General features: G+C 63.0%; 1 protein-coding gene across 3 annotated transcripts in view; it reads right to left on the bottom strand.

Moving 5' to 3' along the window:
* Nucleotides 1-17,010, bottom strand: part of LOC117653368 (neurotrimin-like) — a 239,936-nt gene that overhangs the window by 207,119 nt on the left and 15,807 nt on the right. For 2 of the 3 annotated variants that reach the window (XM_034399020.1, XM_034399012.1), the window contains exon 2: nt 3,944-4,263. In XM_034399020.1, coding sequence (XP_034254911.1) covers nt 3,944-4,010 — 67 coding nt within the window. In that variant the 5' untranslated portion in view covers nt 4,011-4,263. Of the gene's footprint in view, nt 1-3,943; nt 4,264-7,187; nt 7,320-17,010 lie in introns of those variants that run through there. The other variant, XM_034399005.1, reaches the window with a different exon arrangement.

Genomic DNA, 17,010 nt, shown 5'->3' with positions numbered 1-17,010 from the left:
CGACGACGCCGACGACGGCTTCCCCGAGGCCGGCTGGCTGCCCTGGCTGGGCGGCCCGAACTTGGAGGTGGGCCGCAGAGGCGCCCGGAATATAGGCCGTCCGGGATTTCCTCGGGGTGCGCCAGGCGGGCAGGCCGGGCTGGCAGGCTCGGCGGTGCGGGGGAAAAGGGGGGGGGGGCTCGGCGGTGCGCATTGCGCTATCTACTCTGCATGCTGCAAGCAAGGCGGCAAGGCGGCAGGCCTGCTCTCAGCAGCAGCACCCGGCTCGGCTCGGCCCGGCCAGCTCGGCTCGGTGCAGCACCAGGCCGTTTGGGCCCCCAGCCAACGGCAGCCCGCGCGTGACCCGGGAGGGGCTCGGGGAGGGGCGTTGGGGGGCCGGGGGATCCGGGCATCTCTGCATCCGGGGGCTCTACTCCCGATGCGCTCCGGTCGACATCCCGCCATTGGCACTGCATCCCCGACGTCCCCGACGTCCCCGACATCATGGCGATGGCAACCGGAAGCTTTGGTTTCGAGGACAACACCAGCAGCGCAGAGCGGGGGCCCTGGTGGGGGCCATGGTGGGGGCCATGGTGGGGGCCCTGGTGGGGGCTATGGTGACAGACGCCGTGGTGGCGAAGGTGAAGGCCGTGGCGGAGGCCGTGCTGCAAGTCTTTGACCGCCAGACGGCCTCCACGGCGGCGTGCCCAATGGGCTTGCCCGGCCCTCGGCACGGTCTGCGCTGAATAATCTGTTTGGGGACGTTTTCAAACGAACGGCGCCGAAACGCGCCGCCAGAGTGTCCCCGGCGGTGCGCACGGCGTCGCGCTGTTTGCCCTCCGGGCCGCCGTGGGCCGCCGAGCAAAGGGCTCCGTGGGGCCACCTAGGGTGCTATACCGTGCCGTGCCGCCGATGAGGGGCCACAGGGCCACCAATGAAGGGCCGCCAACGACAGGGCCGCGAGGAAATGATTGTTTAGGGCGTGCTGGGATCCCTGCGTCGCCGCGTCGCCGCGTCGCTCACCGAGGGCGTCGTCAAGGACACGACCCGACGCCGCCTCTGCAGAATTTGCAATTTTTCCGCGCGCGCTCGCCGGCTTGCTCTGCCCGGCTTGCTTCGCCCGGCTTTGCCCCGGTCTGGTCCGCTCGCAGTGGAGAAGGTCGAGAGTTGCGTCGTCCCCATTCCCACTCTGATGGCAGAGGAGAGGAGCAAAAAAAAAGAAGAAAAAAAGACTGAACTGAACTCTGGCGCGCTGCTCCCCCGTGGTGGTGCTCGCCACCCGCGCCACACTCGGCGCGAAACTACACACTGGAAGTTTGACACTAAAACCCAATGAGAAGTAAGGCCGAGAAAAAGGGATTCCGCGGATGGGTTCGGAGTGGGGCGCAAAAGGGGGAGGGGGGATGCGCTGACTTGGCATTACGCGAAGCTGAGCTGTGCCACTGACACGATGCCGAATGAGGGATGCATCGTAAAGAGGGATGGAGGCCCCCCCCCCCACCACCCCCACCACCACCACCACACCACCACCACGCAGCCACCCACCGGGGCCCGCCCGCCTGCCGCTGTGACCCACAGTACCCGCCCACCCTTACGAAAACACAGAGTATGTGCACATTCATGAGCCGCGATGTGCATGGCCTTACGTATGTGTGTGTGTGGGGGGGGGGCTTCTCTGTGTGTGTTGCGCGTACAAACGTGTGTATGTGAGGACGCTGCGTGCCCTTGTCGCTGAACGTGCGGCGACGGCCTTTTCGCACAATGCCTCTATCCGTGTGCATGTGTGTGTGTGTGGGTGTGTGTGTGTGTGTGTGTGTGTGTGTGTGCGTGCGTGTTGAATGCGTGCGCGGGGAGGGGGGGGAATCAAAATTGGCACCGCGCCGTCATCCGGAGCGACTGCAACGCGGAAGCGGAAGTGCCGGCCAAAAAGCCGCAGCGCCACAGAGCTCTGTGCGAGCCGCACAACAAACACCTGGCTCGCGCGTGCGGGCGGGGAAGGGAAGGAGAGACGGAAAAAACATGAATTACGGGATTCGGAAAGTGACAAAAAACCACCCAGTGGCGGCGAATGCTGCTGCGTCATTCATTTTAACAAACCAGAGCCGCGCGTGCGTGCGTGTGCGTGCGTCTGTGTGAGTGCGGAGGGGTGCGAGAACTATAAGATGGTCCGCGAAATGAGTTGCACAGCCATTTCAGGCGTATATCATGCTCGCTCATATCTTCTCCCTCTCTCTCTCTCTCTCTCTCTCTCTCTCTCTCTCTCTCTCTCTCTCTCTCTCTCTCTCTCTCTCTCTCTCTCTCTCTCTCTCTGTGTCTCTGTGTCTCTCGTCTCCCCCACAGGCCGCTCCGACGAGGTCATGAAGGAGGTCGAGGCACATGCACGCTGCAGGAGCATGACGGAGGGCATGGCGGCACGGCAGGGCCCAGGCAGTATGCACCTGTGGCCCTTCCCCAAACGAAGGGCTTGGCGTTGAGGGCCCTGCGCTGCGGGCCCCAGGCTCCACGCAGCGGCCAGGGGGCAGGCGAGATGCCACCCCGAGGACGCAGAGAGGGGGGAGAGAGATAGAGAGAGAGGCGTGGTGATATAACTTGGAGGAAAAGTTGCACGCAGAATGTTGTCAGTTATTTGAGGGCAAGCGGGGTGGGGCCGCTAAGGTTGGCGGGCATGGCTCCACCATTTAGGCCGGAAAGGGAATGAGAGGCAAAAAAATGAAAGGAAGGAAAGGCCAGAAAAAAAGAGAAAGGAGAGGACCAGAAGAGGTCCTCCACCGGGTGAAGTGGGACAGGGACAGGCGCGGAGGGCGTGCTTGGTGCAGCGTCTCTGTCGCTCCACTCATCGCGAAAGCAGCAAAGCGAAGAACCAGACAAAAAGTACTCCGTTTTTAAATGTTATCGCGGGGGGGGGGTCTAAATCCGAGTGGACGAGAGAGTACGGCAATTCAAATCTAAAGTATGAACACCGGCATTACATCAAACGCAATACTTTTGTACGCACATTGTGGGGGTGAATGAAACGTTAAAATAATTGACACTACTCCAAACCCCATTCTTTTCGGGGTGAAAAAAAAATGTTTCTTTCGTCTGTGACTTTGTGACCTCGCGGCCGCCACCCCGTGCCCCCGGCGTGCCCTCGGCGTGCCCCGACACGAGGCCACGCCACCTCCGCGCACGCATTCAATAATAGCGCTGCGTGGCAAAGCGATTTGCCCCCTCCACTGTAAAGTGGTCACGACACGGCGGGGTTCATGAGCGGTCCCAAAGCACGGCGCGGCGCAGCGGAAGGAAGATTTCGCCAAGAAAAAATAGCCGCGTATTCCATATGGAGCAGGGAGGGGGTGGGGAGTGGAGGGGGGTTAGCGTAATCTTGAGAGCGATCGGTTGACAAATGTTTCGGCGGGATTTTGGACGCTCCGCCGCTCGCCGCCACGCCCCGCAGCAGTAGTGGCGCAACTTCCTTGGCAGCGCCACCCAACGCCGCCGGGCTGGAGGCTCGGGCGAGGCTGGGGCGCCTGGAGCGGCGCTTGGGGGGGGGGGGGGGGGGGGGCTGCGGAGGGGCGGTGATCAACTGTGTCTCCAGCCACCTCGCGCCAAACACGGCCGGGCCAGCTAGCCCGGCACAGCCCGGCCACTGACCTACATTACCGTCTGCTAATTGGCCTACTTGCCGGCCTGCATCGCTGGCAGAGAGAGAGAGAGAGGGACGCCCTTGGTCATGGGCTGTATTTTTTCTTTCCCGAGAAGAGATCTGTATCTTCGAAGCCCATTCATAACTCGATTAGAGTCATTACGGCGTGGTTTTGTTCATTTTTGAGTGGGCACGGCGGTGAATCAAACTGACAGTCTATGGTAGTAAGTGGGCAAACTTTGCGACGAACGCAATCCGAAAAACAAAGCAAAATAAAACAGCTTGCGGCGTTCTTCGCTCCAAGGGGCAGTTACAGCGGTTTGCTGGACTCAGACTCACCTGTGATTATCTGCAGCGAGACGACGGCGTAGAGGACGCCGGCCGGCGAGAAGAGCCGCGGCGACATGGCGTCGTCGGGGAGTCACTCCAGGCGGCAATCCAGCTGACGGACACCCCCACTTCCGCTACCGGCCCCCATCGTCACACGCGGCACTGCATCCGAGAGTGTCGGCAGCGCCACCGCGCGAGGCGCACACCGCGAACACGCACACACACGCACACACGCGGAGTCACTCGGAGTTATCCAGTCACGGGCGGGGCTCCAGACGCCGAGTTGTAGCTGCTGGAGAAGATGGCTCGAAGAGTCAACGGCTGCTCGCCTGTGGAAAAGGAAGACAGGGCTGTAGACCACGGCCAGTCGCTCCAAGTTGGGCGAATAATTCAAGGCCAGCAGTCTGCCTTTAATCTAGTGGTCGCGTGGTGGTCGTGTGGTCGTGGTGGTGGTGGTGGTAGTGCATGGCTCGGGGGTTGCCAGTCTCACTACGACCAGGACAGCAGAGAACGATGTGATTTCCGCTAGCCGTCCGTCCGTCACCCCGCCCGGCCCTGTGCCCGGCCCGACGTGCAGGGGCCGAAACCGCGCTCAAGGTCAAGCGGGCCCTGGACGAGGAGGGTAGCAGCAAGCGCCCGACACGCCACGGCAGCCAACAAGATGAATCTTTCCTGGCTTCAGTTTGGAAATGTGGCTGCTGCCCAGGCTCAAAGGGTACGCACAGTATGACCACATGCATTTCAGTGAAGCAAGTTAGTTGTGGAAAGAAATCATTGTTTTTGTACACGTTTAAAAACGAAATTAGCATAGGTCAGGCTGTAAATTAAAGCAAGTCTCAGTGTTGCCTATCTGCCCTTGGCGAAATGGTCCTTCGTCACTCAAGGCACTGAAACCTGCGACAACACTGCGGCAGGTCCGTGCGGCAGGTCCGTTAGTCAGGGCAGAAATTTTATTTCCGCAAAGCCCTTTTTTTCCCTCTGCTTTTTTTTTCGTTTTCGTCCTCTGGTTGGCGGCGCCGCGGCGGGAGGTAGGGGGCGGAGACCACTTCCCGGGCGGTGACGCGACATCCGCCTCTTCCCGCACACGGCCGGCGTCGCGGCGCGTCGCGGCCGCCTCCTCGCGGTCGCCACATCAAAAAGAATCACGCCGCGCGCAAGGCGGTGACAAATGGCTGGTGGTGCTTATTGGAGGCGCGACCTCCCCCTCCCCTTCCCTTTCCGGTCGAGCGGCGAGGAAGTCGCATTTTAATGGCGAAGGCCGTCTGTGCGTCGGCGGCGGCAGCGGCTGCAGGGCGGAGGGAGGCTCTCCGTCGGCCTCGGTTACTAAAGGCGAGTCCATTTTTCGCCTGTCGCTGCCCGATTGACCACGCCACAGTACTGGGCACAGCGAGGTCCCTGGTCATGCGGGTCCAGCAGGGCCTGTCGCCACGGCCCCCAATCGCCACTCCGCCAGGGCCGCTCTGCACAGCACTCCGTCCTCCTCGCACTCGTGGGGCGTTGGGGGCGAGGGCGACGACAGTCTGCAGGTGCGGCCGGCGGCGTGGGGCACTGGCGTGGGGGGCACGGGGTCCCCGCGGGCCGCAGCACGCGAGTCCGTGCCGATCCGCCGGCCGTGCCCCGACCTCGCGGACCGCAGTCCCATCGCGCGCAGTCCCCAGGACATTGCAACAAGGACTAATTTCGAGTCAGCCTGCCGCCAAAACCTGCACCGTCCTTGAGGCCACGACGGAACAACGCCCCGGGGTGGCCTCGTCTCGTCTTCCTCGCTGCCGTGCCCCACGCGCGATATGAGTTGGAGCTGTCTGCACCACCTCGACTGACCCGCGCTATTTTTTATTTCTACCTCGAGGACAATATTGCCGTCACGTCTCCCGCCTGCCCTTCTTTGCGTCGTCTGTCGGTGGAAACAACGCGAAATCTGTCAGAGTTACGCTGCCATATCGGCAGCGAAGGGCGGGGAAAGGTGACTTCAGGAAAATAGCCGTCTTCTCAACGGTGAGGGTTACCATTGTGACGACAAAAAAAAAGGAGATAAAATTTTGAAATGAAGTCGTCGTGTCCCGTTTGCCAAAATTATGTTTGAAACGCGAACTAAAGTCGGACTTTCCCTCAAGCTTGCACTCCCAGCCCAGCAAAGCAGGGCTTCCAGGAGATTCTATCAATCTCCTGCTAAGATCATGGCGTCTGGCAGCGAAAGTAAACCGCGACGAACCAGGCCAGTCCATTCCGCGTCAGCCTCGCGGTTCTAAAATATCGGCATTAATTATCAGCAGTCTGTCTGTCTGTCTGCCGAGCCACGCAGCGCTCCAACAGGCGGCACGCTTCCAGCGATAAGGCGGTTTGAAGGCTGGAGGCCCAGCACAGCGGAGCGTGGAGAGACTCATCCCAGATTCCACACAATCGCTCATTATAATATTTCAGCAAAGTTTAATTGATTATGTGCCCCTGTTGTCCTCAGCGCAAAAGCAACCCCCTCCCACTGCTCTATCGTGGGGGGCGCGAAAACAACGGCTCAGCCGCTCCCTTCCCTCCCTGAGAAGTACGGCCCGCGAGCGCCGCGAGCACGGCGAGCATCGAGGAGAAGGAGATAAAGTAGTCGGTGGAAGGACTGGGAGGAAGGTGCCCTTGATGACTCTCGAGGCGGGCCGGGCGGGCACAGCGAGCACGCACCGGCACTCGAGGAGAGACGATATCAACTTCACATCCAGCCAACAGCTGTCATCTCGACATTTCTACACGTGTCACGCGTGCGTCGCACGCACGGGGAGGCACGCACGCGGAGGGAAGAAAGTCGGCCTCCCCGCCTCATTACCCATCTCTCTCCCTCCGCGAGACGCGCCCCGACTGCCGTCTCTCTCCCTCCCATCCGCCGGGGCGGGCAGAGCGGGCAGGGCGGGCTCGAATTTCACGCGCGTCTGTTTTCGACATGTCGTGTTATGGTCCACCCCTAACCCCGTTCCCCGCCGGCGTCCTGCAGGACTGGCTGCTGGCCGGGCAGGGCGGGGAGGGGAGGGGAGGGGTAGTCCGTGTCAGTGTCACTGGGTGTTGAGGTAGGCAATCCAAAGGCGAAGCGGCGAAGGCACTGGTCTTGAGGCACTAGTGTAGGTATCCACCACCACCACCACTACAACACCACAACCAACAACACTGCACACACACACACGCGCGCGCACTCAACACGCCGGCGGGCGGCACGGCGGCACTGGACGCACACACGCGCACGACACGCACGGGACACGCACGGGACACCCACCGGAGAGGCGCGGCAAGGCAGGCAGGCAGCCAGGCAGGCTGACAGGGCTGGCAGCTTGCAGAGGTTAGAGATCGCGGTTCGGCGGCGCTCTGGCGGCGCTTGGCGGCTCGCGGCGCGGCACAGGTCACGTGGTCTGCGTCGCGGCGCTGCTCGCACACTACTGGGGGCTGGGCCGCCGCCAGGGCCAGGGGCGGGCCGGGGGAGGGGTTGGGGGAGGGCCTGGAGGATGCGCGCGCAGAGCCTCGCGCCGCCGCCACCACCCGACAGGCGGCAGCACGGGGCGGGCTCGGCTCGGCTCGGCTCGGCTCTCGGCTCGCCGCTTCGGCTCTCGCGATGGCAGCCAAGCCAAGGCGCAAGGCGCGGTCCTCGGATCCTCGCGGCGCCTGCGGACGGATTCCGCTGTCTCTCTCGCACCCTCACGGCCCGCATGGGGCGCCCCGTGAGCGCGAGAGAGACGGCCCGGCGAGAGCACGGTTCGGAAGGGCTCTGTGGCTCGCGGATCGGCGGGGTGGCGGGCAGGCTGGGCCAGTGGGTGCGGTGGGTCAGGAATCCGGAAGAGAGAGGGGGGGGAGGCCTTCCCTCCGCGGGGCTCGGGCAGCGCCTTATAGACCGCACACACGCACCACCTTGATCAAGAACCAGGCAACGCTGTGGCAATGCCGGGGAAAGGAGCCTACACTGGGTCACGTGTCCTAATAACATTGTTTCGCATCGAGGGCCGCGACCACGACGTCGTCCACCGGGAGCCCCGCCAGTCAGTCCGCTGTGGCCGATTGCAGTGTACTAGTGGCAGCAGGCCTCGCGGAGACAAGCTGTATGGGGTGTCGCCGCGGAACACACTGACAGCGAGTCAAAATAATGGACACTTCTAATGAAGCGCTAACCGAACTGCCAACAAAGCCCTGCCTGCCACTACACTGCATAAACCAAGCACGGGGCATTGAGCCGCCCTGCACTGCTCCGCACTCGCGATGCCCCACCCGATAGCCTGGCCTCTGGGCCGCGGGCCCCGCACCGCTCGCACGCGGCTCACCGATCACTCCAGCGGGCAGCGCGCCATCACCACCATCACTCCGTCCCTCTCGCACCGCCACGGGCCCGCCGCGAGTGCGAGAGAGACTGTTCGGAAACAGGCTGCTGGCCCTGCTGGCCCCGGGCTGGTGTAATAATCGCCTGGCCGATACGATTCAAATAGGAAAACGCTGCGATCGCATCGCACTGGCCGAACCGGCCATCGATCGCCGAGGCGACGAGGCACCGCGAGGATGGCCCGCGTGGGGTGCGGGCTGCCTCGGGGCTGACGGACTCCCCTCCACTGTAATTCGAGTCCGCGGCGCGGCGGCACTGCTAATCACACACCGGGCCGACGCAGCCGTCGTGGCCGACGCAGCCGACGCAGCCCGAGGAAGGCGAGCCGCGTCCGCCTACACTGGCAGCCGCCTCGCTGGGCTTGGCCTGGATTTTTCTCTTGGCCACAGTGCCGATGAGGACGCTGAGACGGCGAACGAGGACGGCGACGACGAGGACGGCAACGACGAGGACGGCGAGGACAGCGACGATGGCCAGGACGGCGACAGTGTCGCTGTCGCGTCGTTTGTGATAAAAGATTAGAAGCGAGGCTGATGGCGCAGCTTGGCAGTGGCGGCGGGGCTCCGATTCCCGAATTAGCTAATGATCAAAGAATGGCCGTGCGAGAGGGGGACGGCGACGGACGGGCACGGACGGGGTCGCCGAGAGGGGGAGCGAGAGAGATCGTGATTAAAGGACCGCCGTCCGGACAGGTGCAGGGGAGCGAGACATCGCCACACAAAGGAGGAGCAGGGCCGCTACGACGACGCGCCATCGAGAAAACATGCCGCAGTGTCGTGGAGGAGGTCAGCTGCAAGATGGAGTATTCCTACTCCACGCACAGGGATCTTCTTGACAGCAAAATGCTCTTGGCAGGAAGATGCTTTTGGTTGACGCCGATCGTGCAGTCTGCCATGACGCCTGGCTACGCCTGGCGGTTAGGCAGCGAGGCCGATCGGCAGCCTGATTCAGCGCGAGCCAGTCCTGTTTGCGTTGACGGGCGCGCTTTGTCCCGCAGCCCGCTGCCGTGTGTCGCATGAACGGAGGCAAGCTCGGCGCGGAAGTAAGCAAAGCACGGCACGGCACGGGCGGCACGGCCAAGCACGGGCCGCGGACCCCAATAAAAGGCTAAGCAGTGCGCCCCGCCGGGCCGCGCCGCTCGCGGCCGTGGTGTTTTGTTTACGCCTTCGTAAAATAAAACCGAAGGGGCAGCGCCGGGTTCATAGTTTCGCCAAACGGTCGGGTTTCCCTGCTGACGAAATAATAAACGGGCGGGGCCGCGTCCGAATAAGTTTCAACGAAACAAACGACTTTCGCGAGTTGACTGATAAGCCAGCGCCGGATCGGCTGTCGCGACTCCGGCACGAATGAACGTAGTACGCATTACGAGCTTCCGGGGGGAGGGGAGCCAAGGCCTCCCGGGGCGCTATAGTCGGCTGCTAGTGTGCGGGGAAAGTGGGTGAAAAGGACGGATTAGGCCGGGTCGGGGCTGGGGCGGGGCGGGCGGGGCGGGACGGGGGTGCAACGCCGCGGCCGCGTTCCCGCACATTCCTCCACACCATTTTCCCTGTAGGGCTTCATTTTTAAAACATCCCATGACCGATCGAAAAATCGACGCGACGCACTTTTCCACGACTCCCTGAAAATGCGGCCGGTTTGGCGGCTCCGAAGGTGCTCGTTGTAGTGAGTTCTCACGCCGTTTCCGCGGCGCTCTGACGGACACTTCGTTACAGCGGCGCGCCCGAGCAGAGCGCCCCTCTCGAGGCGGCCGAGCGCGCGGGCCGGCCGAGGGAGTACACTACACTCGGCGAAAATGATTTGCAACGAGAACGAGGCAGCGAGGGTCGCGGGGCGATTATGCGCTCGGTTTCGGTGGAGGCTGGAGCCTCTCCGGATCCACTCGCACCAAAAGGGGGGGGGGGATGTTATACGAGGGGACCCTTGGCCTTATCGGGGGGCGGGGGTTGTTTCAAACAATGACGGGGGCGCCACTGCTAAATATGGATAACATTTTTAGCAAGTGTGCCGGGAGGTGCAGCAGGTTTCTTGTTTAGCAATTCATCATCCCCCCCTCCCACGGTCGCCCCTGGCGCCGGGGGGCTGCGGCTTAATCTTGGCAAAGGGTATGCGCGATAGCGGCAGTCCCGGGCCGGCCTCCACAGTGCCACGCCACACTCGATCGGGGCAGCGGAAGGAAAACCAGCAAAGGAGGATTAAAAGCTCAAGGTGACGGACGCGGCGGTGGGCTCGGCCGGCTAGGCGCGGGCCGATGCAGCGCGAACACGCCGATAATCACAAGGAGGGGGAGGGGGGGGGCGATCGGTCGGAAGCCATCGATCTAATTTTGCCACTTTCGGCAGCGAAGTGCTTCCGCGACGCGGTGTGGGTGTCACCAGTGCACCAGTGCCACCCTTCCAGAGCGAGCGTCGCGGCGCCATTCTTCCCTTCTCTCGTCCGCTCCCCTGTCGAGGCGCACGGGAAGAATGCCGCCCCGTTCCTCTTTGCTCGGACAAATTAGATATTCATCAGCGCAAATATTCGTTTTCGTATTGCGGCTTATGTGCCGAAACGGCGAAACGAATTACTATTTCCGGGCGGCGCGGCGCGGCGAGTGGAATCCCTACCCACTCCACTGGCGCCCAACTGGCCTTTCAGGCTTTCGACAAAGCAATACCGCGCAACCCACCGCCACGTCCACTCAAGTTCGCTCTGCCTCTCTCGCGCCCTTGCGGAACGCCCCCATGAGTGCGAGCGAGAGAGCGGGCGCCGCGAGTCAGCCCACTGCTGTCCAAATAATTTATCCTCGTCTTGCGGCCTTTTGGTCGGCAACGAAAATAGGCCCGCCAGTGGGCCTTGCCGGCTACACTGCCAGACCGGCCGCCGGCCGGCCGCAGGTCACCACCACCCACCCCTCGCGGAACCGCGTCTTGCAGGCCGCGAGCCGCACGAGGCCACATTGATGCCGAGCTCTGTCTCTCTCGCACTCGTGTGGCGTACCGCAAGGGTGCGAGAGAGACAGAGCCTGAAGGAGTGGCACGCCCAGTGACAGCCATGCAGGACGCCGAGGCGCGCATGTGTGAGTGAGTGTGAGTGCGGGGGCGGTTCATTTTGGTTGAATGCAACGAGCGAGTTGTGACGCAATGGCCCGAAAGCAGTGTGACCTAGATGTCACCTCAACAACCCAAACCCTCTCCACCCGCTGGCACCTCGAAGCGCCTCGAAGCGCTGGCGGTAAGCAGGGCCGGAATGATGATAGCAACGGCACGATCAACAATTGCCGCAAAGGGTCTCTCTGGGCATCGCTCTGTGCGCGGTGTGGGTGGTGGTGTGCCGTGCCGGCCGTGCCGGCCGCGCCGCGGTGGGTGGCCTGGATTGCCTTCAAAACGCAGCCACGCCGCGCCGTGCGATTTCATTGATCACACACATGCCTATACAGGAAAGGGGAGGGGGGCAAGCGTGCGACTTGGAAAAAATTTTCCACACTGCACGTGTCTATCATAGACGCGTCACTGTTGAAACGACGAGCGCGTGACTTTTTTTCCATCCCCACCTTTTTGCCGGTAATTGGCACGTTCGGTTCGAGGCGGCCATTTTGAAAACGTTGGTGGGGTGAAAGGCCGTGGCAGGTGAATGCCGGAGGGAGGGGGAGGGGGATCAAGACAGAGAAAAGGCGAGATGAAGCAGGAAGTGGCAGATTCGGCACGTCACCAATCGCTCGAACGTGCCTGCCTTCCCTCAAGCCGCCGCCCCCGCCGCCCCCGCCGCCCGCCTCCGGCTTTTGCAGTAGCGGGACTCGCGAATGGCTGTCCCATCCCTCTGCGTGGCAGCCAGCCCAGCCAGTGGACTGACTCCGAACGCCGGCGTTCCGTTTCCCTCGCACTCACGGGGCCGCCTCGCCTACAAGGCACTGCGAGGCCGTAGGGGTGCGAGCGAGACAGGGCGGACGGATGGAACAGTGTTCGCATGCTGGGCCGCCGACGGCCGCCGAGCCGAGGCCTGCCTTGGCCTGCCCGCTTTGATACCAAAACGCTAGACGACCAAATACGTGGAATCAGCAGGGCGGAAAGCGGGAAAGGCCGCCGGGCCGCCATTCAAGCGCCGCAACACACGACACGTGACGAACGCCAATCGGCACGCCGTGTGTGTGTGTGGGGGGGGGGGGGGCGTGTGTGTGTGTGTTGTGTGCTGTGGAGGGGGCATAGTGCGCGTACACCTGTGTGGCAACGAGGAGCGAACGTCACAACAGAGGAAAGCGAAGCATCGCCTGCATAAGCAGAAAACAAGTGGCTAATTAATCTTCCTCCGACAGGCGCGTGGATGCGGCTATGCGAGCCCCGCCCAGAAAGCACCGCGTTGTCATCCCCGCCCCTCCCTCCCCGATGCCCCGCGGCAACTCTTTTCACTCATCGCCTCCAAGAGCGCCGTGTCGCCGGGGTGCTCCGGCCGCATTGATTTTGCCGTGCCGGGAGTCCTTGCGGGCTGCTTCCGAGCTCTGTCTCTCTCGCACCCGTACGGGACGCGCCGCGAGTGCGAGAGAGGCAGAGGGAGACTCTTCACCCTCGGAAGCAGCCCCGCCGGAGTCCCGGAGCAGCGTCCCGGAGCGTGGCGGATACTCGTAAAATGACGCTCAGCAGTAAAAGTGCGCGCGGGGTCGGCCGCCTCCGCCTCAAGCCGCCTCAAGCCTCAAGCCCTGATGTAATCCTGTCGTTCACGCGCTGCACCCCGCCACCTAATTCACACGCACACAGACACACGGACACGCACACAGACAAGCAGACGCACACAACGCGCGAGCACACCTCCCAAAGTGAATGAGAGATAACCCTTCCCCCTTAGAATCAAACAATGAGGGCGGAACTCGTCGGCGACAAGCCCCTCGCCTCGTCAGCCCGACAGCCAGCCAGCCTCCCTTCCAGTGTCACCGCCCGCCGCACCGCGCCGCGCCGCGCATTCCACTCCACTGCCAACCCGGAAGGCCCCACTACACCACCAGCGGGCCGTGATTTCCCCAAACGGGGCCTCGAATTAAACTCGCGCTACGCGAACGAGGGCTGGTATCATCATCGCCGGGTGTTTGATGTCGGCGGAGTGCTACCATTAGCTTCCGAAATCTCAATGGTAGATAGCTAGCACTCTCTACCGGGGCAATGGAGGGCGTAGAACGACGGTGTCCAGAGTAAGTCGACGCACTCTGTCCCTCCCAGTGGCGGAGTCCCGTAGGGTGTGAGGTCCGCTGCGACGCGAGACCACGCGGCCTCGAGAGGAACCGATCAATCCGATCGAACGTCGCAGCAGATCCGCTAAAAAAGTGAAACAAGGCGAGGGTGGGGGACGCGACGCGGCGCGGACGGCTTAGCGAGGCTTTATGTGAGAGATAAACATACGGAGGAGTAAGACGAAGGAACCCTCCAGGGAAATGAGCAAGGGCGAGGGAGAGGGAGGCAGAGGCGGAGGGAGGGGGGACGGAGGCAGAAGGCGGTGGTTAGGGAGTGCGCAAACAGTTCGCGGATCCAGTCCGTCTCATAATTCCTTATCGAGTTTCCATCATTTTCGCACAAAGCTAATGTTACGCAAGGCCGGCGCAGGGCTAGCGGCGCCAGCGAGCGGAGCCGGCTGCTGCCTGGGGGAAAGGGGGAGAGGGGGGGGGGCGTCGCCGTCACCGCGCGAGTGATGAATGCTTTGAAGCCTAGTTACTGTAAAAGAGCGGAAGGGAAACTTAGCCGAGCATGTGTAAAACGTGAAACGTACGCTAGGCGCCGCGCTCCACCCCGGCCTCGCCGGCCTCGCCCAAGCGCTGCCGCAGCGACGGCGTGGTAGCGTGGCAGCGGGGCGCCAAGGACAAAGCGGTTATTCGGCACGTTACACTTCCACGGCGTGCTTGCCGCCGTCGTGCTTGCCATCGTCTTCGTATCGTCGCCCTGTCCGCCGTCGACGTCGTCCTGGCCGCCACCGTCGTCGTCGCCCTGGCCACCGCCGTCGACTTCGTCCTGGCCGCGGCCGCCGCCGTCGTCCTGCCGTCGCCGTCGGGCTCGTCGGCGGCCTCCTCGCAGGGGCTTGGGCTAACAAGCCGATAAAGGGGCGATGATTGCATTTCGGACGGTCCATTCCGCCTAATGACTCCAAGGAAAACAGAGCGGGGCGCGATGAGCGACGAGGCGTCCAAGGAATGTCAGTGTGTGTGTGTGTGTGTGTGTGTGTGTGTGTGTGTGGTGTGTGTGTGTGTGTGTGTGTGTGTCCCCGAGTGTGAGGGAGGCAGTGGGAGGGAGAGAGAGGGAGGATTACGGGGGATTAAGGCCCGGCGGCAGCAGCTCCCTGATGCCATCATACGAGATCAGAAGAAAAACTCGCGCTTCTAATTGGGGAGGGGGTCTGCCCCGGCGCGCCTTGTGCTGCCCTGGGCTGCCCTGGGCCTTATGGGGCTGCTGCTGCTCGGGGCGGATGGCCGTACGTGTGCGTGGACGCGCTGCACTCGACGAGGAAAAAAAGAAGTACCGGCCAAAAAGGCAAGCTTGCCCGAGCGGTCTTCTTCAGTAAAAGCGTATATTTAGGTTTGAATACTTTTGAAAAGGATGATGGCCATCTGGCAAGGTTTTGAAACCTGGTCGCGCACGTCACACTCAAGCTCATTTGCAGCGGGTACGGCGCGTGCCTCTAGGTATGTGTGAGTGCGTGCATGTGTGTGTGTGTGAGAGAGAGAGCGAGCGAGTGCGTGGCCGTGTGAACGTGGGCGTGTTGATGTGTGTGCAGCGCCCTTTAATTTCCTTTGCCAGCCGATGCCGTCATCCCGCGGGTTGTTGGGATTGGGGTGTGACAGAGACACGGGCACGCAGGGACGGCGGAGAGACGAAGAGGGGAACACTCTTCTCCGGCGACGCGGCGAGGCTATACGTCTCACATATGGGGGGAGGGGGGAGGGGGGAGACAGAGTAGGGGCGTTTCGCACGTGACGCCGTGTTCGGTGCATGCGGGCCGACAGCAGACACTCCCTCGGCGGCGAAACACGAGAAACAATTTGCTCGTAATGCATTTTTTCGCTCCCCCTTTCCCGCCTCCCTCCCGCGAGCGGGGAAGGCACGGCGCGGCGCGGCAAGGCAGCCAGAGCAGAGCCAGGCGGAGCCAGGCCACGCCAGCGGCCCGTCGCGAAGGTTCGTTTCAAAGGAGGGCGACGGCGGTAGGACGACGACGACGCGCACACCCTCCCCTCTCCCCTCCCCTGCCTCGGACCGCCACACGCGGAAACAGATGAATTCGCGGACGAGACTCGCGCTCTGAGCCGCGCTTCAAGTGGCAGAGAGAGAGAGAGAGAGAGAGCGTCAGTCACTGCCCGGGCGAATAGACGGAATCCGGGGGACGGTTTTTGGCGCGGGGTGTCGCGCTGGCAGGGCAGGCTGCTGCAGCAAAGCATGGCCTGGCGCGGCGTGCGCGTCGAGCTGGCGAGCGAGAGGCGGCCTGTGATTACCATTAGGTGGCGCGTGCGCACGCATGCGGAGGGGAGGGGCGTGCAGCAGGCGGAGCAGGAGGCCAAGTAAGACATTAAGTACCAGAGTGACACACCACCGACGCGCACCCGCAGCAGCAGCAGCAGCGGCGGCGGCGGCAGCGTAGCAGGAGGCCGACGAACGAACCGGCTGCCGCCAAAAGTCCCGCAGCAAGCCAAAAACAGAAAAAGCTCGCCGATTTGGAACAGACAGTGCCCTTCTCTCTCACGTTTTCCGAATTCTTTCTTCTTGTTCCTTGGGCCCGGATGTGGATGCGAATCGGTTTGCGTGCGGGGCGTGCGGGGCGTGCGGGGCGTGCGGGGCGTGCGGGGCGTGCGGGGCGCGGCCGCGTGGCCGGGGCCGCTTATCGGCTGCTATGGCTGCTTCGCCCTGACGCGTTAATAATTCGGGCCGGCGGAGTGGCCTGCCTGCCTGCCTGCCACGGCCAGCATCACCCGGCATCAGAAAGAATGCAATAGCAGCCAAAGGCACAGCCACTCACACACTCACACACACACACACACGCACACACGCGAACGCCAGCGACGCGTCGTTCCCTTTGGGGCTCTGGAAATGAATTGGCGCTTTTTGGCGATGCACGAAAGCATTCCCGCGCTGATATTTGATTTCAACGCCCTGCTCCGCGCTGCTCCGCTGCTCCACTGCTCCGCCGGGCTCCCGGCTCCGCTATCGCGCCGAGGATGGCACGGGGGAGGGGCTGTATAGAGAGGGGAAGCGATTTTCGGCCAAGTTTCCACCCGGCGAAAGGGGACGGCTGCTTTTAGGGCCCCGCAGCAGCTGCAGCGGGGGCGGGGGGGGGGGGGGGGGGGGTTGGCCTCCGCGGCGGCGACGGCGGCCTCCCTCTATGACAAAGGGAGGTCTTATTGTACGCTTATCTGATCCATTCGACGTTGGGGAAGGGATTAGCTATGGTGGTGCTTGGATTCCCTCGCGCGCCGTGCCGCCACTGCCCCGCCCCGTCCCGCCCCGCCCCGCCCCGCCCCGACGCGGAGGCCGCCACGCCGCCGCGCCGCCGCGCCGCCGCGCCGCGAACCCCTGACGCTGGGGCCCGGCCCGGCCGGCCCTGGGGGCTGTTGTTTGTGTGGGACCAAAGAAGGGTGGCAGATTTACATCGAGATCGGCGTGGCGGGGTGGGGCGGGGCGTGGCGGGGCGTGGCGGGGCGTGGCGGGGCGGGGCGGGGCGGGGCGTCTGCATACAAGGGTGACAACGTCGTTACCAGGCCGTGATAGGCGCAGCTAAGCACACAGACTGAGCC

Source organism: Thrips palmi, unplaced genomic scaffold, assembly GCF_012932325.1.
Source record: "Thrips palmi isolate BJ-2018 unplaced genomic scaffold, TpBJ-2018v1 HiC_scaffold_10, whole genome shotgun sequence".
NCBI lineage: Eukaryota > Metazoa > Arthropoda > Insecta > Thysanoptera > Thripidae > Thrips > Thrips palmi.
The sequence above is the reverse complement of the archived record's forward strand: the minus strand, read 5'-3'. Positions and strand labels throughout refer to the sequence as shown.